The 23595-nt window shown below is 40.9% G+C and overlaps 1 protein-coding gene across 1 annotated transcript in view; it reads right to left on the minus strand.

The window, feature by feature from the left end:
• The window catches only part of ANK3 (ankyrin 3), a 329559-nt gene that overhangs the window by 104256 nt on the left and 201708 nt on the right, over window positions 1–23595 (minus strand). Inside the window, exons 19-23 of the mRNA XM_064594667.1 lie at window positions 20730–20828; window positions 20545–20643; window positions 19930–20025; window positions 15285–15357; window positions 15061–15123 (exon numbers count right to left, since the gene is read on the minus strand). Of these exons, the coding sequence (XP_064450737.1) occupies window positions 15061–15123; window positions 15285–15357; window positions 19930–20025; window positions 20545–20643; window positions 20730–20828 (430 nt within the window). The remainder of the gene's footprint in view (window positions 1–15060; window positions 15124–15284; window positions 15358–19929; window positions 20026–20544; window positions 20644–20729; window positions 20829–23595) is intronic.

Here is a 23595-nt window from a genome sequence, read left to right on the forward strand (position 1 = left end):
ATTTATGTTTCCTTGAAGTGTTTGGTGCAGTGTTATAACAGTTGTGTTGTAGATAAAATTGCGAATTTTGTGGTGAAGAGGGTGTGGCAGCTAGCATTTAAAGAAGCTTTCTCCCCACCCCCACCACGAACCGCGTCTCTTTCATTGAATCTGGGCTGGTTCAGTTTTGAACAATAAAATGCAGGGAAAGTGATTTTGCATGACTTTTCATTAGTTCAAAGAAACTTTGTAGTTTCTCCTTGGCTCTCTTTTGAACACTAGTTTAGGGGAAGCCAATCCCAATGTAAGATATGTGACTACCATGAGACCACCATGCTGTAAAGAGAGTCAAAGAAGCCATAGGGAACATGGAAAGAGAGAGAGAGATGCCCAGCTAGCCCTCAGCTGTTTCAGGGCCGTCCTTGCGGGGCTGACAGACCTATAACTGAAGATACCACATCGAACATTCTGCCATATTGCTCCCACCCCAGCTGCTACCCAACTGTAATCTCAGCAAAGAGCTCAAGAATCCAGCTGAACCCAGTTAACTCACACAACCATGGGAGATAATAATAAATTAAGCCACTGATTTTAGAGGTGTGTCATTACAGTGCAGTAAGCAGTGGAAACAGAGAGGAATGAGAAATGACAAGGTCCAAAGGTAGGCCAAAGAGGTCACATGCTGATTGCTTAATGCATCCCTAGTGAATTGAGAGTTAGCTCTGTAGCGTGCTACCTAATAGCACAGACCAAGTCCAGGAAGACTACCCTGGTAAATGCCACCAGAGGAAGCCTCATCTATTTAGTACTGACTTTATGCCTCTTAAAATTATGAGCACTGGTGTTCTCATTGTTAATCCATTTCTGATAATAAAATACCAGTGTCTGGAAAATGTTTAAAGGAGAACACAAAACACCCCAGTCTACCTCAATCCCACCATTCACCAATAATAAAAGCTGTTCGAGGCATTTCACTTCAATTTTCCAGCTATCCCCTCTTCCTAGTCCTCCTATCATGTGACGGAATGTACCTAACCCAACTTCCCCGCAATCTTACATTGTGCCCACTAATCAGCCCTTTTACGCTGAATAGAGGAAACAGTTCTTGGCTAATATTTAAAAGTGTCTTCATGCCCTAGGAGTTTTCTTTTTTTGCATGTCATTTTTTTTGTTTTCCATCTTAAGATCATCACCGAGGAATACTTTTGTTGCTCTCCTAGGGGTTGAAAGTTGTTTTCCCCTCTGTCTGGAGACAAGAATCATAAAGAAAGTTCCTTAAGGTAACTATACCAAGTTACGTGGTCTAAAACTTTGCTCAGAAGTGCTTCATTCCTCTGCTATGAAATGCACAATCTTCTTCCCAAGGTATTATACTTTGTAACATTATGCAGTTGCAGTTAATAATACATTACACTTCGAATGAACTAATAGTAGAAAACCTTCAAATCATGTGGGATTTTAAAAAAAGGCTAGATTAGAAAGAATACAGAGGATCTAGACTCTAGTGATTTATTAGGATTTGCTTTCTTTTTTTTTTTTAAGATTTTATTTATTTATTTGAGAGAGAATGAGAGAGAGCACATGAGAGGGGGGAGGGTCAGAGGGAGAAGCAGACTCCCCGCTGAGCAGGGAGCCCGATGCGGGACTCGATCCCGGGACTCCAGGATCATGACCTGAGCCGAAGGCAGTCGCTTAACCAACTGAGCCACCCAGGCGCCCAGGATTTGCTTTCTTAATAGAACTCAGCAAATAGTCTCACAAATAGTTAATGATCGAAACTTAGATTTAGTGTGCTTATTCTGAAAAAAAGTGATTGTTTTGACCACCACATAGCAAAGAAAAGAAATGAAAACTTGGGAAAATAAATCCTTTAAGCATGTCTAGTCTACCTTATAGAATAGTAGCATGAGAGCACACCATTATAATCACCCCTAGTATCTACTGAGCATTTACTATGTTCTTTCTAGGCACTGTGTGGTGCTTTGTAAGCATTATTTCATGCAATTCTTGTAACAACCTTATGAAATAGAATTGTCCTCATTTCAATATAAAGAAAACCTAGTTCAGAGTGGCAGATAACCCACGATCACTTAGAAATTGGGTAAAACTGGATTCCAAGTCAGTTGGTTTGACTACAGAGCCCCACTTTTTAACTACTGTAATATGTTGTTATTGAACAAATACTATAAGAAATTGGTAACCAAAGTGTAAGCTCCATGAGGGCAGAGGTTTTTGTCTGTTTTGTTCCACATCCAGTGCCCAGAACAGTGCCCGGCATACAGTAGGTGCTCAATAAACGTGTGCAGTGAAAATTCAGTGATTGCCTTTGGAGGCAGCAACTATATTACTGGAGTGAGGAGAAGGAGGGAGACTTACTTTTCACAGTAAACTCTTGTACCTTGGGAATTTTATACCATGTGCATCTATCACCTATTCAAAAAATGAATAAAATTAACAAAATAAAACAAAACCAAATACAGGGACTGCATACTTATATGTGTGCTTATATATACATATAAGTCATACTTATATGACTGCAGATAAGTCATATAGGCTGTGTTCTGTATACCAGAATAGGTATTTTGACACACACAGGTCTGCCAGGTAGATGTGAGGATATGTATGTGCACCAGCAAATATTTGGCAAACGTGGAGAGGAAACTCAATTCTTTACGCTATGTGACCTTACTATTTAAGAGATGGAACAGGAGGGATAAAATCACAAGGCGGGAAGAAGGAGATGCACATTATTTATGTGCCACTTCTAATAGCTCCCCAGTGTTCTAAAGTGGTGGTTCTCAATCTGTAGGATGCAACAGAAACCCCTGAAAATCTGTATTTCTACGAGTTCCCAAGGGAATCTGTTGCTCCGGGTCCAAGAACCACACACTGTGATAAGCACTGGTTTAAGGGATTCTTACACGTAAGTGACAGTTATCTAATGGCAGTATTGATTCGAGAGAATTAAGTATCTATTTTCCTGCTGGGAATTACAAGAGTAATTAAAATTGCTTCAGCACTGGAATTCAGTGAATGGAGTGCAGTATTTCTAAATTTCCAGGCACACGTTTGTATCATCTGAGAACCTTGTTAAACTGCAGACACTGACTCCACAGGTCTGAGGCTGGCCCTGAGATTCTGCGTGTGGAACGAGCTCCCAGGGGACTGAAAACCACACTTTGAGCAGTGAGACAGGAGGGCACTGGACTAGGCTCTGTTACGAGTAAAGCCAACTATGGCCTTTGAGGCATTTTGTCTCCAATAAAGACCGGGACACAAACAATAATAGAAATACTGTACTACGTCTCCTGCTGGTTATAATTGACTTAGTGCTTTGCATGTGTGAGACACTGTGCTGGGCACTTTATATGCACATCTCATTTACTCTTCAACCCCATGAAGCAGGTACTCTCATTTCCCTTTTCTAGATGAAGACACAGATTCAGAGAGGTGCAGTTATTGTTCAAAGATCACATGTCTAGAAGGTGGTAGAGTCTGGGATAGCCCAAGCTCTTTGCCACCACACCCATGTCAGAGGATGTGCATGAGTAATCACAGACGTGTCCAAGAGCTCCCAGGAAGAGGGCATCACCTTTGATTGAGGAGGTGGGGCAGATGTTGAACGGAGGTGCGTGAGTGAAGACAGGCCGAGGGGAGTGGTAGTGGGAAGTAGGCCGTCCCCAGCCACAGGACGTGGCACGAGAGGGAAAGAGGGGGAATGTTCTGAGAACAGCAAGCAGCCAGCTTTATTCAAGTGATAGGCAACTGAGTTGTGGGAAGTGAGGGCCATGTTGGGCCATGTTTATAGGGTCTCTGAAGTTGGATTATAGTATAACAATTGCCATCCAAGTGACAAGCAACATATGTCCGTCAGTGGGTGAAAATGCACTCATTTCGTTTGATCCATACATATATATGTATATACATATATAGTATGCACACACACACACAATCACTGAAGACCCAAACCCTCAAAGCTTTCCCTCTTCCTTTCATGTTCTCCCACCATAATTCTAATCTATAGCAGAAGCAGGATTCACTGATAGTTGCCTCTGTCTGATTAAAAAAAAAGGGGGGGAGGGCTGCCGTTTATTGAGCACCTACTCTGTGCTGGTCACTGTTCTAAATGCTTTGGTATGTTATATCTTTTCATCTTCTCAGCAGCTCCTTGTGGTATAATTAACCCGTTTAGAGATGAGACAAATAAGACTCAGCATATTTTATTTTTTGAAGGTTCAAATAAGGGACATAAAAATACAGATAACTCTGAAAACATTTTCCATCAATTCAAAGCATTCGTCAAAAGATGTCTATCCCCCCTAGTGTTTAGACAATACATTTTCAGCCTAGAGAATCCACACAACAGTATTTGCTCATGCGTCTTTTCCCTCCATCCCCTGCTACTCTGACTCTCGGAAAAGCGAGGGAGCGGGGACTGGATGGAAGAGGGAGCATGGTCATGTTAGGAGCCCGACGCGCTCAGACTTCTGTTGTAAGGGTCCGATCCTACCCTGGAGTTGCACAAATAACAATGGCAAGTTCCTTAGATTCCAGATCTGCACGTACTGCAGTTTGGAGCAAGCGCTCAGGTTAAGCAAGGTTTCCTGTGACCGTCTGAGAGACTGATAAAAGGGGGAGGTGATGTGCGGCTGACGGAATTGCACCATCTAGTTCATGAGGTCATGCATGTAGCAAGGCTCTTCAGTGCCAGGCTGGAGGCCCAGCTTGGCCTTCTGGGAGGGTGGAGGCTCAGGGCGAGGCTGCCCGCACCCCCCCCCCCTGCGCCCTGGGGCCAGGTGAAAAAGGAAGCGAGCTCCCTCAGCCAGGAAGGAGCAGATGCGGGCCCTTCACAGGAACCTTTTGTTTTCCAGCACCTTCTGCCAGTGGTCGTGGTTCTTTCAAAACAGTTTGCTAACTACATTCTGGAATGTAATGTTTTCTTGCTTTCCTTCTCAATGAGAACAACGGGGTAAGTTGAGAAAAGAGATGAGCCATGGGTGAGATCGGTGGTCTTAAGAAGGCTAAGGAAGTATGTGTTATTAAGGGTTGCATGCACCTCTTGGGGGAGGCCATGTCCCACGCTCTGCCTACCCTCCCCTTCGCTCTAGGTGCTTCTAAGAGCCAGCCCCCCTCAGTGGCCAAAAGGAATAAGGCTTGACTGGCAAAGTTTGCACATCTCATAACCAACGCGAGCAAGCTGTTGTTCTCCCACAGAACAAAGGCCTCCTTCTGCTCAGGCTAGGTTTTTTTTTTTTTTTTTTTTAAGAGCAAACAAAGTCCATTTGATTCTTTACTCTCATTTATTCTAGTCTTTGTGGCTAGATGTGCTTCTTTTTAAAAAAACTGGATCGCAGTTTTTAAACTGCTCCTTAATCCAGGCTAGATATAGTTTCTAAATAAGCATGCATGACTCAGGCTTGGAACTCTTCCAGATGTAGCAATGAAAAATGTCCCCTGTGATCTTGGTTGGGTTAATAAACAAACTCATCCCAGAAAGGAAAACGATTTCAGTGTCCTTCCTGTGAAGAGGTAGAAAAAGACAATGTTGGGACAGATGCTGTAACTTTTTCATATTCTTATCATTCTTATCAATACACCTTAACCCTAATCCAGAAATTGCCCTCCGGCATCTAAATCAGATTACCCTGACTTGGTCACATGAACACCTGAGACTAGAGACAGAATCCAGGTAGAAAGAAGTATAAGGTTACGCACACTGTTCTCATTATCTAAAATCTATGCCACTTGTAAAGAAGACTAGACAATGAATAAATTACTAGCCACAGACTAGCCCTGTGAAGTCAGGCACTAAAATGTTGGTTCTTACCGAAAGAGAAATTGGGTGGCTTAATTCAAGGTGGTAGTGTCATGACAATGAATTCTTCTATATTCTTTGTTAGCTACTTTTGTCTAGCTTCAACCCCCAATCCAGACCTCGTTAGCCTTGGCTCTTCCTTATGTAGGCATATAAGGACAGCTTGTGCAAGAAGATGACCACTGTCCCTGGGTGTACAGGAATATCAGGATCTCACAAGCTTCTGTGGGCAAGCATTTGGTCCCTTCTAATGTTATACCCAAGCTGCCTTTCCTTGTGCAGGGCAACAAACACGTGCTTGTTGGTTTGTTTTATATTTCCTACCTCTACCTAAAAGATGTGCACTTACAAGGTAAAGACGGGTGGGCTCTGTTGTCAGTTAGCCTCATTGTGGTTCTGGCCCAGCTGGTCAGACCACCCCTTCCCATCTGTAACGTCTCCCCTGCTTCTCAACCCCTCTCATTCCTGGCCCTCGGCACTACCCTGCCGTCCCCTTCCCCATCCATGCCCAGTGCTGGTGTTCCACTTCCTTCTCTCTGCAGCAGGGGTCCCAGTGTGAAGGGAAAGGGTCAGGGGTGGTCAGATTAGGACCCACTTCCACACGAAGCAGGTCAGAGTCTCCAGGTAGGTGGGCAGGAACGCAAATAACTGGAGGATGGGGGGTCGGGGGGGGGGGAAGCATATTCAATGACTTGTTTTGGGCAAATGAAGAAACCACTTATTGACCTTAATCAATAAACATGTTGCATTCCCTGCCGTCCCTTAAGACAATCCGTGTGTCCATTTCTTCCACCGGCTGCTTTAGCTACTCATTCTATCACAGCTTCTTGGGGAAAAAAAACACACACGCTACATGAGAACTGCTCTATTCTGTGTCTATATATCCAGTGTGTCACGGATGCGGCGGCTTCCCGAGATCACCAGGGATCCGCAGATCGCCTACGCTCGGCTGACTGGACCCTGTCAGGGATTCTCCCCGGCTTTTGCTAGAACCCGCTCTTCTTTCTGGTTTTCTTCCTCTATTGTTCACCCCCCCCCCCCCCATATCCTTTGGCATTCCTCTTCCTCTGTACATGTCAATGTGCCTGGAGTTTTCTAGAACTGCTTCTTGTCCTCCCTTTGCCTTTTCCTGGGGTCCCCATTCTGGTCGGTGCTCAGTTTCCCCAGCTCCTGTGTGCTGAGTTCTTCTGCGGGGTCCTCTGCTTTTCTGTCTCTCTCTCTCTCTCTCTTTGAAGTTTTATTTATTTAAGTAACCTTTATACCCCACCGGGAGTGGGGCTCAAACTCACGACTGCTAAATCAAGAGTCGCATGCTCTTCCAACTGAGCCAACCACGTGCCCCATCTCTGACATTTTCTGAATTTGGAACACTTCTTTCCACCTTCCCCCAAATTTCTGCTTCTCCACATTCTATCTATTCCTTGATATACTTCCTTCCTGAGGCCTTCAGTAATCTCCCCTTCTTCTGAATTTCCTTGTCACTTTTATCTATTCTTCTCTACCGCATCTCATTTGAGTAGAAAGTCAGAGCAAAAAACCTAATTCAAATGCCATTTTCCTTGACTATGTAAACCTGGACAAATATCTCAAACCCACTGAGCCTCAGATTCCTTAATGTAAATCAGAACTAATAGCACTTCAAGTTAGGGCTTTAGATGAAGAATAAATGTGGATTGGAGTAATAATAGTACCAATAATTCTCTCAACTACTTGGAGAAAACTCAGCAAGATAAGGTGTCTTGTAACTAATAGTCACTGGGATCTCTGGGCTAAACCCTTTATACATGATCTCATTTAAAATTTGCAATAATCTAACTGTTGTGAGACTGTATCTAAATGACCAGGCATCAGGGATGTCAGAGCAGAGGTTAAGGGCAGGGATTCGTGTATAATCCCTTGCGCTGATTTGTGTAATCTTGATCAAGGTCCTTAACCTTGCTGGAACTGATTTTCCACATCAATAAAATGGGCATACCGATGTCTCTAACTCAGAGATCACTGTGAAGGTCACATGACATGATGCATCAAATGTATATGCCTGGCACATAGAAAGTGCTCAATAAAGGGTAAGTACCTTGTTATGATGTTTTGAATGTTCATTTCAATGGAATCTTATCAGGGGACAGACACAAATAAATGTGTGGATTTAAGCCCATGGATACACTCATCTGTGGAAGAGGACCTATCTGTATATGTCCTAAATGTTGTGACGGGGATAAAGACAGGTCCACTCCCATGGAGCAAACTGCCTACTTTAAAAGAAAATGAACAAAATTAATCACAAATTGGCAAACTGCAGTCTGTGGCCTGAATCCGTCTCCCATCAACTTTTTAAATCAAGTTGCTGGGTTTTTTAATAAAGATTTTATTTATTTATTTGACAGAGAGAGAGAGAGAGCATAAACAGGGGGAGCGACAGGCAGAGGGAGAAGCAGACTCCCCACCGAGCAGGGAGCCTGATGTGGGACTCAATCCCAGGACACCGGGATCATGACCTGAGCCGAAGGCAGACGCTTGACTGACTGAGCCACCCAGGCGCCCCTTAAATCAATTACTGTCACACAGCCAAGCCCATTTGTTGAGGTCTTGTCTCACGCTGCCATTGTGTTACAAAGGCAGGGCTGAGTAGTTGGGCTGGAGAACCACGTGGTGTGAAAATCTGAAAATACTTACCATTGGCCTGTAACAGAAAAAACGTGTTGCCCTTGGAAATTAATGACCAGTACCTCGAGATGAGTATTAGGATGCAGTTAAGAAGTGTGGACATAAAGGACAGCGAAAAAGAGGTAGCCAGGGCCACATCACACAGAACCTACTGACCACGGAAGGGTCCGACTTTTATGTCAAGTGCGATGTAAAGCCTCAGGAGGTTTTTATCTTAGTTTTGTATTTATGCTACACATTATTGAGAGAGGGTGGCTACTTCTATCATGAAATACAGCAACCATGCAGATGAGTACGGAAAATGTAAAAGTATATTTTCACAAACTGTTACAAAACAAATAGTATCCAGTCAAGAACCAGAACATCAGCACCTTAGAAGCCTCCCTCATCCCATCCCAATCACAGCCTCCTCCTCCCTCCCTCATGGTAATTACTTTATGTCTTTCTTCCCCTTGCCCCCCCCTTTTTTTTCTTTTATAGCCTCACTATCTAATTTTAGAATCCTAGTTTAGTGTTACCCGGTTTTGATGAGTTCTGTTGTCTCTGCATAATCTACAACCCAGTGACTACAGTCCTCGGTGAGTACCCTATAGAAATCCATGCATCCGTGTACCTGGGGCAGATAGAAGGCTTGTAGCAGCTTTGTCTGCAATAGCCCCAAATTGGAAACGAGCCACAGTTCCATGTCCAAGCAGCATGGATAAATTACTTCTGGTAGAGGTAGACAATGGAATATCACAGACAAATGAAAACAAATGAGCTATTTATAGGCAACACCATGAAGGAATTAAAAAAAAAAATGTAACTATAAGCTTTGGAGGGTTTTAAGCTGGGAAATGGAATGATATGATCCAATTTATATTTGTAAAAGACTGCTGAGGATGCTGTGCATAAATCTGAGTCTGCAGGGAAAGAAGTGGACGGAGTGCAGAGGCTCTTGCAGTGGCCCACAAGAGAACGGCAGGGAGTCCACGGGTGGGACTGGCTTGGGCGGTGGTGGTGGGGAGGCAGAGAAGAGGGACGTGAGATGGGTTCTGGAAGGATTGCTAGCACTTGCTGCTGGACTGGGCCTGAGTGCTAAGAAAAGGGAGATTTACACATAACTTCAGGGCTGGCTTGCGTGATGGAGCCGCTCACTAGGATGGAGAAGCCTGGGAAGAGACTCCGTTTGGAGCAGGTGTCCAGGGCATGATAAGTTTAGATGTCTGTGAGAATCTAGATGGAAACATCAGGTACGTGCTGGGTAGGTGGACAGTGTGGATCAAAATCACTCAACAATTCCCAAACCAAAGATAGGATACCAAAGACAGGGTGGACTGTGTTTTAGAATAAAGGCCTCTGCCCCAGTTCACGGAGCTTTTTCTTTTGCTGATAATTTCTTTAAATTCTTTGAGATATAGAAACAACTTAGGAGTGTCATTATAAAGTAGTTTGTTGATACAATCCATAGTCTAGGTCTGTCTCGGCACGAAGGTGTTTATTGGAAGGAAGAGGGGCATGACAGGCAAATTTTCTCTATCCTGCCTATTCTCAGAAACCCATAAAACTTGCTTTTCCTTGAGTCTCCCTCCACTGCGATGTAACTGCCCAAACACATAGTGAAGATCTCCTCTGTACCAGGCACTGTGCTAGGTTCTGGGTCTCTGCTTCTGGTATTTCATTTTGACTTTATCACTGAGAGAAGCATGCAATTATGTAATGTCTATTTGAAAGGTCAATTGTAATCAGAGAAATATCAGGCAAAAGGCTAGATGTTATAATTGAACAGGTATTTGCAAAATGATAACATTTCAGGTGAGGAATAATTTCTGCATAAAAACCACCACCCCCTTGGACCACCTGGGGCAGGCTAGTCTTCAAGGCTTCTTTCCAGATCTATAAAGCTAAACACTTAATAGCCTGATTTATTTATTAGCATGCCCAGGGGATTAGGAAAGCAGGATAGTCCTAGGCATTTGTGAGAAGGGGTCCTAAAAGAACATCTTTATGATAATTTTCTTGATATCCATTTTCATGTCTCCCAAAGTAATTTCTCCTACTTTTTTGAGTTTTAGATTGTGCCATTCAAATTCTACTTATTCTCTCCAAATTGAGAAGGCTCAGATACGTTTACTTGCTTTGAGCTCTTAAGATCTATTCTAAATTATGTTTATATTTATTTTCCTGGAATTTGCATCTTGGTCTGCATATTTGTTTTACCAAGATGGTCAGAAGAAAGTATACTATTTCTACCATAGTCTTATCAAGGTCATTGAAAGGTAATTATTATCTTGTGATAATTTCCAAGACCATGATCTGTTCCTTTTCCAAGCTTTCCCTTTTTTAAAGCTTAAAAAACAATATATTCTTAGGTTCTGTAGATAAGAAAACAGATCATGTTAGAGTAGCAATGAAAGAGAAGATCTAGACCCAGACTGTCTGATCTGTCTTCCTGTTCAGCTCTGCCGCTAACCTAGTTGGGCAAGCTACTCAACATTTATGTGGGCTTTGCTACCTCATCAGGGTAGTGGACAGCATGGGCTACATGATGCCGAGTCAGTTCACTGGGCACTGAATTTGGCACGAAGGTGACTGAGTACAACTCTCCTCATGCCTCACATCATTCTAACATCTGATGAAATTTTATTGCTTTCTTATGTCTCAAACCTCTACCTATCTGATAATTATTTCTACCACATGTGTACTTAGCCTCTTATTTTTTTTTTCCTTTTAATATTCATTGTTTGCATTTGATCCTGAGTGAGATTTTGCAGCCCTATCAAAATTGTAAGTAGCTGAGAATTACATAATTCTTCCCAGTTTTACCCAGTTGTCTCCCAAACCTGTTCAGTAGAGTCATATTGCACAGAGTTGCTTCTGGTTTTTACTTCCCATGGCTTAATTCCATTTCTCATTCTTTAAATCTGTCACTATAACCCAACCTAGAATTCTGCAAGCTAAGACAACATTTTATACATTATTTAAAATTTTACAAAATATACTTGATAGGAATTTATAATTTAAAGTCAGCATTGAACCAAAGCCAACTCTAAAATCTCTTGGGAGGAGGACTCAAAATAGAAGACAGATTGAACCTTAATCTCAATTTTCTTCTTTCTTTTTTTCCTTCCTCTCTCTCTTCTTTCTCTGCTTCTCTTTCTTCCCTCCCTTCATCTTTTCTTTTCTTTCTTTTAAATTGCAAACTGAATTGCAAAACCTAAGGATGTAACTGGCACTAGAACCAACATTAATTTTGTATGTATATTAATTTTACATGTATGCAACATATTTTCTGGGAAAGAAGACAAGTGGGGCATTAAGACACTGGTCCTCTCGGAGCTCTGCTTACCCCCTACCTAGGTAATATGTGGCTTAGATAAGGCTGCTTTATCACCTTTCCTTCTATTACTCTACTTTGCTGATACTTCAGCCTTCGTTCTACTCTGTAACCTGGCTCCATTGTTCCCCTAGGTCATTAATTCATAACATTGTCTAGATTTGTTTTCTTGATTTTTTAGTGTGTGAAATTAATGCAAACATTTTTTACCTATACTAATTTCTCATAAAAAAGAGGAGAAAGAGAAGGACAAAGAAGAAAAAGGAAAAGGACAAGAAAGATTACTCTCAGCACCATTCCCTTAATATTTACTCAATTTTTATAATATGGAATTAAAATTATATTTTTCCATATTTCAAACTCATTCTTCTTTCTCTTTCTTGAGAAAACCTGGCAGCATATATCACTTTTCATTTTTATTTGCTTTTAAAAGCTGCTGATCTCCTCAGTACCCTAGGATACCAGTGTGATGATCTCTTACTGGTTCTTTAGAGACAGATACTCACAATATCCCTGTGGTTACATGGAAATAAACATTCGCCCCAGTCTGTAAGGGCTTACCAAAACAAGCAGCTCCGAATCCAACTAAAGTAGCAAAGTGCTGGCAAGACTATAAGGCAAATGAGTCAGAAGTAAAAGCTATCATTAAAACTGTAGGGGTCCCTTTAGAATTAAAATGGGGGGGGGATTTGGAGTAATACAGAAATGCTAATTTATGCAGCACAGAACGATGTAAATTCGTGACAGGGCAGACGTGGCTTCCTGGCGCTCATGTAAGCAGTTTAGGAACATTAGCTGACAGTGGTATTAATAGGAGTCAAATTAAGTGGCTATTATAACCTCAAAACCATCTTAATCTTCAATAATAGATGTGTAATATCGTCCACGGACAAAGCAATGGCCCTGCATGCCTCTGCTTTGATCAGACTACACCTAGAATACTGTGTTCAGTTCTGGTCACCTCCATCTGAGGTAGAAATGGACACCCTGCAATGTTCATAGGAGACAAGAGTGAGAGAGCCACAGTGGTGAGGGAGGGGGATAATACACCTGGAGAAAAACAGACTAACGAGAAATAGAAGGAAGGACTGTCACACGGAGGAGGCAGTTTTGTGTTAAATAGTGCCAAATATATCAGAGCCTGAATCAATGAGAAGGACACTTAGTGAAATGAAGAATTTTTAAAGTCAGAGTTGTTTACAGTGGAATAAGCAAGCTGGGAATTAGGGAATTTCTGTCATTAAGGCATCTGGGCAAAAGACCTCCTCAGAGAGGACTTTATAGAAGTGACTCTAGCATAGATGGCTGAAGTGACCTTTTAGGAACTCCTCCCAACATTAAATTCTACAACATTATGAAACCAATAGACATTTGATTCTCATAGCCTGTGGGCACACCCATAAGGCAAGTGCCAAAAAGTTTAAAGAAAGATGAATAAAATGAGAATTAAAATTTGTTTATTAATTTCAAACTCCCAAGCTGAGATAAATCCATAAGAAATCACTGTCATTTCTAGTTAAATGGCTAGATGAATTATCTTCAAATGAAACAATTCAAAATTTCTCCTTTTTTGGGAAATTGTTTGCCTATTCATGTATATAAAGCTGTTATATACTCCATTCAAACTTGGCCTCTTATCACTGCAACTATTTTGGATATTCTGTCCAAAACTAGCAAATTTTTAGGTCTGTGATTGTCATATTTCACAAAATTGCATTTGAAAATATACTTTTGACATGTTTTGTGTGCGTACACATCTATGTGAGAACATTTTCCTTCTGTCTTCTGCACATAAGAAATTACTCAGCAAACTTTACATAAGAAGGCCTTCAAATATAATATGACAGCAAGGCATATTATTCTTAAAGGCCTAAAGATGATACAAACATCCAATTGGGGATTAAACAAGTAAATATATAGCTGATGATTTAGACAAAAGGAAAGAAAAATGAGTAAAAACCTTTAACATTTATCAAAACAACATTTACGAACAATGAGACAGCTCTGTCCAGGTTCCTAAGTGACCACCAAGGCATTAGCTGTTCTAGGTATGCATTCTCCTGGCCAGATCGCACTTCCAGCAGGCACTCACTGGATGCCAAAAAAGTTAAAGGCACTCACTTTGGATTATGTAGGCTTCCCACTATTTTAGATGTTCATTTAAATTTGTGCAACTCAAAGGAGAAACCAATAATTAAAATAGGGAAAATTACCTAAGCACAGAGAAAGACTAACAACATTGAGTCTGATCTGTGAGAAAAATACATGAGAGGTGGCAAAATATAGATGTCATTTGGGAGAGTCAGGTGGTGTAAGAAAAAAACATAAATATACTAGAAATTCTACTATAAGTACGTATTGCATTACTCCAGCAAAACTCCAAAATTTGCCATCTTTACAATATTTATTCACTGTAAAAATGCTAATTTTCCAATGAAACTTTTAAAATATCATTCATTAGTATATCTATACATCATGAGCTGGGAAAATATTGATTTTTTAAATAAGGCAGAAAACAAGTAGTTTCTTTTAAGCAAATGAAGTACAGCTACAAGAATTTATATTTTGATCTCTTTCATGAAATCAATATTGAAAATTTATATTCTTTTCTTTTTTTTTTTTAAAGATTTTATTCATTTATTTGAGAGAGAGAATGAGAGAGAGCACAGAGGGGGGAGCGGGAGAGGGAGAAGCAGACTCCCCGCTGAGCTGGGAGCCCGATATGGGACTCGATCCCAGGACTCCAGGATCATGACCTGAGCCAAAGGCAGTCGCCCAACCAACTGAGCCACCCAGGCACCCGAAAATTTATATTCTGAAAGTAATTTTGTTCAGGTTGAGTTTTCATTATTGGTTCAAGTTCAAAAGCTGCTTTTACTACTAAGCTTAGAGTAAACCTTACAATGAGCATTTAGCTCCTTACCTATAAGGTACCTTCTCTTACTTATTTTAAAAAATATTTTAGCTGTAAACATTAATCAGATTTCCTCTTCTATATTTCCAAATGTAAACAATAAAAATCAATTTTCTGCTTAATAGAAACAAATAGAAAGCAATCCACGTCATTAGTGATACTAATGTACTTGTAGTTCCAAGCTGGAAAATGGATTCAAGGAGAGGGGCTTTAAAGAAACCACTAATACCATATATACATCTTTTAAATGGTACATAAATTAATAATCGGAAGTGAAGAGTTAGTAACTCAAGGAAGTGTTACATTTCGAAGATAAGAAATGGAAGATAAAGCTGGTAGTTAAGTTCCATTACAGTAAAAGGTTGCAAATACCTTCTTCAACATCTGAGATATATTCACCATCACTGAGCATTTCAGGGGCGTTGGCTTTACGAACTGCATGATTTAAGTGAAGAGTGTAAGTGTGTGGAAAATGCATACCCTCTTTATGACAACAAAACACATTAACACTTCTAAAAACATTTTTGCGATAAACATTCTTAAGGAAACAGATACACAGTCACTCTTAATTATGAACACAAAGGTGGTTTTCATACCTTCATCGTCAGACATATCAAGAACTTCATTCATCGTTTCTGGAACATTCATTTTGTGCTTCTCTATGACAGTCTAGTAACAACAACAACAAAAAAGTAGTCACTTTAGTGTAAGCAGACTGAACATTTTAATGAGACTATTCATTTCTTTCTAAATTAATCAGTTGATTTATTATGGGACTGATGTGCTGAATATCATGAAGCTCTCACATAAAAATGACATCAAAATTTTCCCTTAGCATTAAGGTCTTCACCATATATACTGCTAAGAAGAAAGATAAGGTGAAAGAATTCTAGTGGTAAAGCAAACTAGCTTAAAAGATTTAGCTCCCTAATGAGGCTTTTCAAAGGAAAAGAGAAGAGAGGTATCGCCTCTCCTAGTCCATTGTTATACTTTTTCATGGTCCGAGGAACCTGCCACCTCATTCCACTAAAAGTCTTGGCTGAAGATAAGCCAAATGAACAGCACGCATTGTGTCTTTATTGCTTGTGCCAAGTCAGCCATTAATTTTGTCTTCCCCTTCTTTATGTACCTTTTAATTCCTAGAATAAATATAAAATATTGAGATTGCATAAATTATACAATTTTTTCAACTATGCCATGCAGAAAATATTTTAGAGGTTATGCATTTGAAAGATCATTTTCACCTCCATGCAATTTTAAAGAACTATATATTACAGAGCAAAGGCCTTACTGAATTTTTTACTTGCTCTTTGATGACTTTTTACCTATATAGCTTGTATCCATCCAAAGGACACTGACAACTTGTTAAAAATATTAATGACTTAATGTTTTAGACTTGAAACAAGTCCTCTTCTTATTCTGAGCATACGAAAGGCTAATGGTACAAGGGAAGATAACGTACTTAAATAAGGCAACTGAGAAAAAAAAAGCTCAGTAGTTAAAACTATGGTACATTTGTCATAATTAATGAACCAGTACTCACATATTACTATTAATTAAAGTCTATATTTTATTCAGAGTTCCTTAATTTTTACCAAATGTCCCTTTTCTGTTCTAGGTTCCCATCCAAGATACCACCTTATCTTCACCTGTCATGCCCCCATTGGCTCCTATGAATGTGACAGTTTCTCAGACTTGCCTTGCTTCTAATGACCTTCAGTTTTTAAATTTTATTTTATTTTATTTTATTCTATTTTATTTTATGTCTGTCTGTCTATCTTTATAGATTCCATTTATTTACTTGAGCCAGAAAGGGAGAGAGAAAGAGAACGCACACAAGCCTGGGAAGGGGCAGAGAAGCAGACCCCCCAGCTGAGCAGGGAGCCCGAAATGGGACTCGATCCCAGGACCCTGGGATCATGACCTGAGTCAAAGGCAGACGCTTAACCGACTGAGCCACCCAGGCGCCCGCCCTTCACAGTTTAGAAGTGAATTGGTCAGGAATTTTGTAGACTGTTCCTCAGTTTGGATTTGTTTCATGTTTTTCTCATGTTTAGACTGGGTTACATGTTTTGGGGAGGAAGACCACAGAGGTAAATTGCTATTTTCATCACATAGTATCAAGGGTCCATACCATCAACAGGATTTACCAGTGCTGATGTTGACCTTGGTTGCCTGGCTGAGGCAGTGTTTGTCAGGTTTTTCTGCTGTAAAGTTATTCTATTTCCCCCATGTCCCTTTCCATACTGTTTCCTTTGCAGGGAAGTCACTATACTCAGCCCACCCTTAAGCAGGGGGAATTACATTCTATACCTCCTTGAGGGTGAAGTATTTTCATAAATTGTTTGGAATTTTTTTTGCCTGATTTGCCTCTTCTTCCCCATGTATTCAGTCATTTATCTGTATCAGTATGGACTCATGGAAATTTATTTTATACTTTGCACTCACTCTCTATCTATCTATCTATCTATCTATCTATCTATCTATCTATCTATCTATCATCCATTTTAAATTGTTCCAGCTTTGGCCACTGGGAACTCTTTCAGTTGACTCCTGTGTCCCTGACGCAGCCCCATAATGGTGTGTTTCCATGTTGATTTCCTTGCTTGAGGTGGGGAGACACTTCCTTACTTTCCTTCCCCAGATCTAGATTTAGCTATTTCTCGAAGGAGCCCTGATTCCCTTTATTACAGAACAGTATTAGAAACCAGTTATCTGAGAGAGAGATGTCCTCTGTTCTTTGCTAATGAGGGAACTGAATATTTCAAACAATGCAATTTAAATGCTTAATTCATCTTTTGAATGTCAGCTTCTAGGTCCTCAGTTTCCTACTCTGCCATGATTGTAATGTCACTAACTCAACCATCTTTCTCAGAATTGCCATGTCCTACATTGTACTGAGAGGGAAGACGGATCTTTTTAAGGTTTTTGAAAAACTGGATGTCCGCTTATGGAGTCAATGGCTACTGGGGCCCCAGCAAGGGGCCGTGCAGGCTGCACTGTGGTTAGTGAGCTCAGGATCACAGACTCCACCCTGAAATCTGCCAGTTCTCATCTATGCCAGGTTACATGTAACCGCTAAAAGCACAGCTGACAAGGTGGTGTCTCAGCTTGAAATAAAGTCTCAAATACCGCAATGCTGGACTAAGACTTAGGGACTTCAGTGGACTCTTTTCCAATCTATGTGAGCACTTCATTTGGTGGAAGCCTCATTTACTTCATTAGGCAAACTGGATCTTTCCTGTAAGCATGAGTCCTATCTTCTCTCTCTTGCAGAAATTACCAGACAACTCAGTGGATGACACCGAGTGATATGGCCTGACTCCCATATTTGTTCTTTCACTTGGAACCAGAGCCTTGAATCCCCTCTCGGACTAGAACTTTACTTCCTCTGTCTTTAACTTTATTTTCTCCTCCAGCTTTTTTTTTTTTTTTTTTTTTAAGATTTTATCTTTAAGAATCTCTACCTCCCACATGGGGTTTGACCCCATAACCCTGAGGTCAAGAGTCACACACTCTACCGACTGAGCCAGCCAGGTGTGCTCCTCAAGCATCTTTGATATTCAAGAAACATTCTGAACTTTCCCAATGGGTGAGAACATCATTTACATTCAATAAGCAAGAATTATATTTTGAACGATTATATAGGTTTCAACTCTCTAACAATGAAAAAGTTTTATATATTTACTGCAGTGATTTCAAATCTTTTATAGTATTGTGACACTTGACCATTGTTTAATACCTTGTCCTTCTCCCTCTTTTTTCCCCCACTCTAGAGAAAGCAAAGGGAGTATCTATAAGATTAAAGTTAATAAACATTATTTGTTTAAACTCTTTTCTCAAGAATTTAATAACGATTTTTAAATCATGAAATACTCAAGAGGTATATATAAAAGCAATATAGTAATTTATCTCTATACAAACTATACCTCGAAGTTACGAACACGCCCTGGTTCATAACCATTGCCCTAGCCCATTAAAGCTACTGCTTTCTTTTCAGCAAACTGCATAATTTCTCCCTTGCAATCAGCAAGCTTATTTTTTTTAGCTTTTAAAGCCTTTACACCGCCAAATAATTCAACCAGTAGGTTACTACAGAGTCCTTCAACCCATTTTTTTTTTGTATGAAGCACTGTGTGTACAAACTGTTTGCAGATGCTGATTATGCCTCCCTTCACATCGGAAGGTGGTGGATGAGAAAAGGAGGCAGAGCTGATAATACCCAATGTCCCAGAGTCCTAAGTTTACATTGTACGGAGCCAGTCTCAGGCATGTGTGTTGAGTCACGGAGTCAGGAATAACTCCAACTAGCCTCTGATATGGTGCAAGATCTGCTCTTGCTTCCACAGTTACCAAATCCTCACGCAGTTCAGAGGCTCCAGATGGTGCTAATAAGAAACGACTTATCCTAGAGGCTGCAGCTTGTAAAAATGTATCTGACGCAATAAGGCCTCCTGGTAAAGATTTATTTGTAATTTTAACAAAACATCTATTTGGTTTTCCTGTGAAAACTCTAATAGCTGAATGGAAGAGCAGTGAGAGTGGTGACAAAAATCAGTTCTGATCCTCTCTCTCATGTTTTATTTTGACACTGTAAAAAAATGCATTTACAATAATGACAACAGTGTATCCATTATTTATGAGTCATAACATTTTAAAGAACCATCTTATCTTCAACTTCCTCACATAGCCAAAGGTGGATGTTAAAATATTTCTGCCTTCATTTCATTAAAAATGTTTTTATATCAAAACAAACATGCGTACGTTTAGCTTTCCATGGGACAAAACACTTTATAGCTACTAATGCAACTTTTAAAAAGGTACTTTAAGGGCATCTGGGTGGCTCAGTCGTTAAACGTCTGCCTTCGGCTCAGGTCATAGTCCCAGGGTCCTGGGATCGAGTCCCACATCGGGCTCCCTGCTCCACGGGAAGCCTGCTTCTCCCTCTCCCACTCCCCCTGCTTGTGTTCCCTCTCTCGCTGTCTCTCTCTGTCAAATAAATAAAATCTTTAAAAAAATAAAAAAAAATAAAAAAAATAAAAAGGTACTTTAAGTGTTTAGTGTCTCAATGTCCGAACCGAGAGCTGCCATGCCGGCTGTCAGCAATGAGGCGACAGCATTTGGAGGCGTGGTGCTTAGTCTGTGAATGGGGGGAAGTAGGTTCCTCTCCCAAAAGCCCCAGAAAATCGACGGCGTGAGAGCTGGCTCTCAGGGCGGCGAGGTCCAGCGTCTGCTACTTACAGTTGTGGTCATGGTTTCCTCAGTCACTACCTTCAGGGTGTCGACCACTGAGATGTAGCCAAGCCTCCGGGCAATGGCTAGGGCAGTGTTCCCATTCTGGCAAGAGGGAAACGAGCACAAGGAATTAAGAAGTCATTCCCTGCGTCTCGGTGTCTGTGTGTTTCCACGTGTTTCGCCCATACTAAACAGCAGGTGGGTGTCTCGTTGGTCCCACCCACTGTCATACACAAAACACTATTTCATTAGAGACGTGCCTTGCACAAAACCCACCTAACCTGTTCCCACTCACACAGCAGAGACTTGGCTGCTACACATGGAATCCAAAAGGCTTCTTAACATTCTAAGTTATCAAGGGGACAAACATGTTTTTCTTTCTGTATATGTATTTCCTACTAGGTGGCAATGGGTTTGTAGTTTTTAAGGGTGAAGCACCAATCACATCTCTCTGGACGGCTCACAATATAGCTACTGTCCTTTGGCCTGAATTCTACTGAATGTTCCATTTAGTAAAACAGTGACACTGGTGCATGATGAAAAATGTAAGAAGATCCCAGCATCCAGGTCTATCTCCTCCCTCTTCCCTTAGCCTCCCTCTTCCCTTCCCTTCACTCTTACCACAGTGAGTTCATTGGGGGAAGCATTGTTCTGGAGCAAGACATTTATTATATGTGTGTGTCCCTGTTGAGCTGCTTGATGTAACGGCGTATACCCATTCTGCGGAAGGAAGGTGGAAGACTCTTACTTCCTCGGACACAAAATCAGTGACTTTGATGGTGGATACAAAGAAGAAAAGTCTTTACCTTTGTTTTGGCATTAACTTTTGCAGAATGCTGGAGCAGGAAATTAACAATCTTGATGTTTCCATAGTGGCAGCCCACATGTAAAGGTGTGTATCCCATCTGTAATTACATTTTTCAGAAAAGAAACCTCATAAGTATACTTTCAGTAACAGCTACCCTAAATAGAAGCAAAAGTATTATTTAACCTGTCTTTTTGAGCTGGCATAGTTTTTTCCCCTACATAAATATATGATGCCCTTGATATTTCTGAGAGCTAGTGTGAGATATAAAAATAATACCATGTCACATGTAAGTAGTTACTGAACTTCCCAAAGCGCTCTCTTTTGCATCAGCTCATTTTATTCTCACACCAACTTTTCAAGATGGGAAGGAAATATGGCCCAGTCAACAGCCTGGACAGAGCGATTTAGTGGCTTGTTGTCAAGGGACAGGAAGAATGTTCTGTGGACAGATGCAGACTAGGATTTATTGATCACTCTACTCTCGAAAAGCATAAAATGGAGGTAGAAAAAAACCATGAAGTGGCTAAATGATAATGCCAGGTAACAGACGATTATCAGAACGCAGAAGAGGCTGGTGGGAGTTCAGGAGGTCTGAGAAGTGTGAACTTGATCCAGGTATACATGCTGGAGTTAAAGTCTCCTGCTTACCAGCTAGGGTCCCATAATTTGAAAACAACTGATTCAGACAAAGCAGTTAAGTTGCTTCCCAAATTAATATCCACTGACCCCTGGGGAATTATAAGTTGTATCTATTAAAAATATATATCTTACATATATAAAATTATGTATGTGTGTATAATTATTTTTTAAAATAAGGATATTCCAGATACTTTTCTAGATGGCCACATTGTAACAGACACCGCCATGCAATTTCAGCATCGGCAATTAATTTCTGTTTATGAGGACACTAGCAGCACCAGATTGACAAAAGGGAGAGGACTGAGTTTTTAAAAACACTTCTCAGTGTGCGTGGGGGGAGAGGTGGGGCATCCATGTTTTCAAGGGTCTGTACCTCATACGGTAGGCACTATTGTATCTTTATGGTGACTCTATGCTATAGACAGAATGTTTGTATCCCCTCAAATTCCCATGCTGAAACCCCAATCTCCAGTGTGATGGTATTTGGAGATGGGGTCTTTGGGAGGTAACTGGGTCATAGGTAATTAGGTGGAACCCTCATGAATGGGATTAGTGCCCTTATCGGAAGAGATAGGAGACAGCTTGCCTCTTCTCTCTGCTCTCTGCCACGTGAAGCTACAACAAGAAGGCACGAGATAGCCACCTGCAAACCAGACAAGGGATCTGCTGGCATTTTAATCTAGGACTTCCCAATCTTCAGAACTCTGAGAAATGACAGTTTGTCCCCTCTACGGTATTCTTGTCATAGCAGCCCAAACTGACTAAGACGTGCTAGCAAATGGGTATATCTGAATTTGAAAAGGGCATGCCCAGACCACAGCTGATTGTGGAAGGTGAAGACATCTCACCAGGATGTGCTGCCCTAAAGAGTTTTACTCTGGTCAGATTCTGCTCCACAAACCGAACAGTCAGTGCTGCCCAGACTCCCACTGCTAAAGCTTGCCATAACCATGTACGTGAGTCTGATTTTCAGCCCCTGAAGCTGCTCCACGCATGATGAAGGAGATCCTATCCTGGTAACCAGAACTAACTTGCCTAACTTTGCAGGCTTCTTTCTCGATACTGAGGAACTCAGACTATTGCATCAGGAATCACAATGCCGCTCAGTGGGGGAGGCATGCAAAAGGTTTTCTCCAATCGGTTCTCAGTACAATTAGCTTAACTGAAGTAACATTATTCCCAACTTTCGTGGTAGAGGATTAATCCCAAGCTAAAAACATACAGATAATATTTTTTAAATCTAAATATTAAGAAACTTTTCAGGTTTTTAGGGGTGCCTGGGTGGCTCAGTGGGTTAAGCGTCTTCCTTCGGCTCAGGTCATGATCTCGGGGTCCTGGGATCGAGCCCCACATCGGGCTCCTTGCTCAGCAGGAAGTCTGCTTCTCCCTCTGCTGTTCACCCTGCTTATGTTATCTCTCTTTCTCTGTCAAATAAATAAATAAAATCTTTAAAAAAATAAAAATTCAAAAAAGAAACTTTTTAGGTTTTTAGTCAGTATGCCTAAGCAATGATGCAACAATTTCTAAAGGCTGTTGTGCTAAGTATACTAAAGAAATTGAATCATGTTAAGAATCTTAATGTTCAGTTTCTACTCATCCTCATAGCTTTCCATCTAATTCCTAGTAAAACCCTAAGTCATTATAATGGGCTACTGGACCCGTCTGATCTGGTCCCTTCTCTATACCCCCTATTCATTAAATGTCTGAGCTCATTCCTACTAATGTCTTCCTTGTTTGTTGTACTTGAGGACACTGGTCTTCTTGCTGTTCCACAAGCATTAAAGTATTTTATTAAAAAATACATGTGTGTGCCCAAGAAGATTTAGTTGGCATTTAGAGAAACCAAATTGGGGCTCTTCCATTCATTGAGGGCCAGAAAATTCCCACATTAAATGGCACCTTGCACAAATATGCTCAGAGAGATGTGATTTGAGAAATTCCTTCCAATTAGCAGCAATCGATTTTGGAAAGACCAACTATTCTTTCTGGAATGGCTAGGAAATAATCACAGTTCAGCTAACTGAGCAGTCTCTGCCTCTTTTTCCACTGTTGCCTACTTAGCCCATCCTTACGAGCAGGAGTTGTCTTCTCCTTTAGGCAATACTGAAAGGCTGTAATTGTGTAGGAAGAGCTAAAAGGTGCAGATGGAGTAATCAGGCTGGTATTTCTGATCTATGGTACCACAAGACCATATCTTATTGGGTCGTAGTCAGGTGCATCCCCAC

Source organism: Mirounga angustirostris, unplaced genomic scaffold (genome assembly GCF_029215605.1).
Source record: "Mirounga angustirostris isolate CCGP_5_RB_7025 unplaced genomic scaffold, mMirAng1.0.hap1 SCAF_6, whole genome shotgun sequence".
Classification (NCBI taxonomy): domain Eukaryota; kingdom Metazoa; phylum Chordata; class Mammalia; order Carnivora; family Phocidae; genus Mirounga; species Mirounga angustirostris.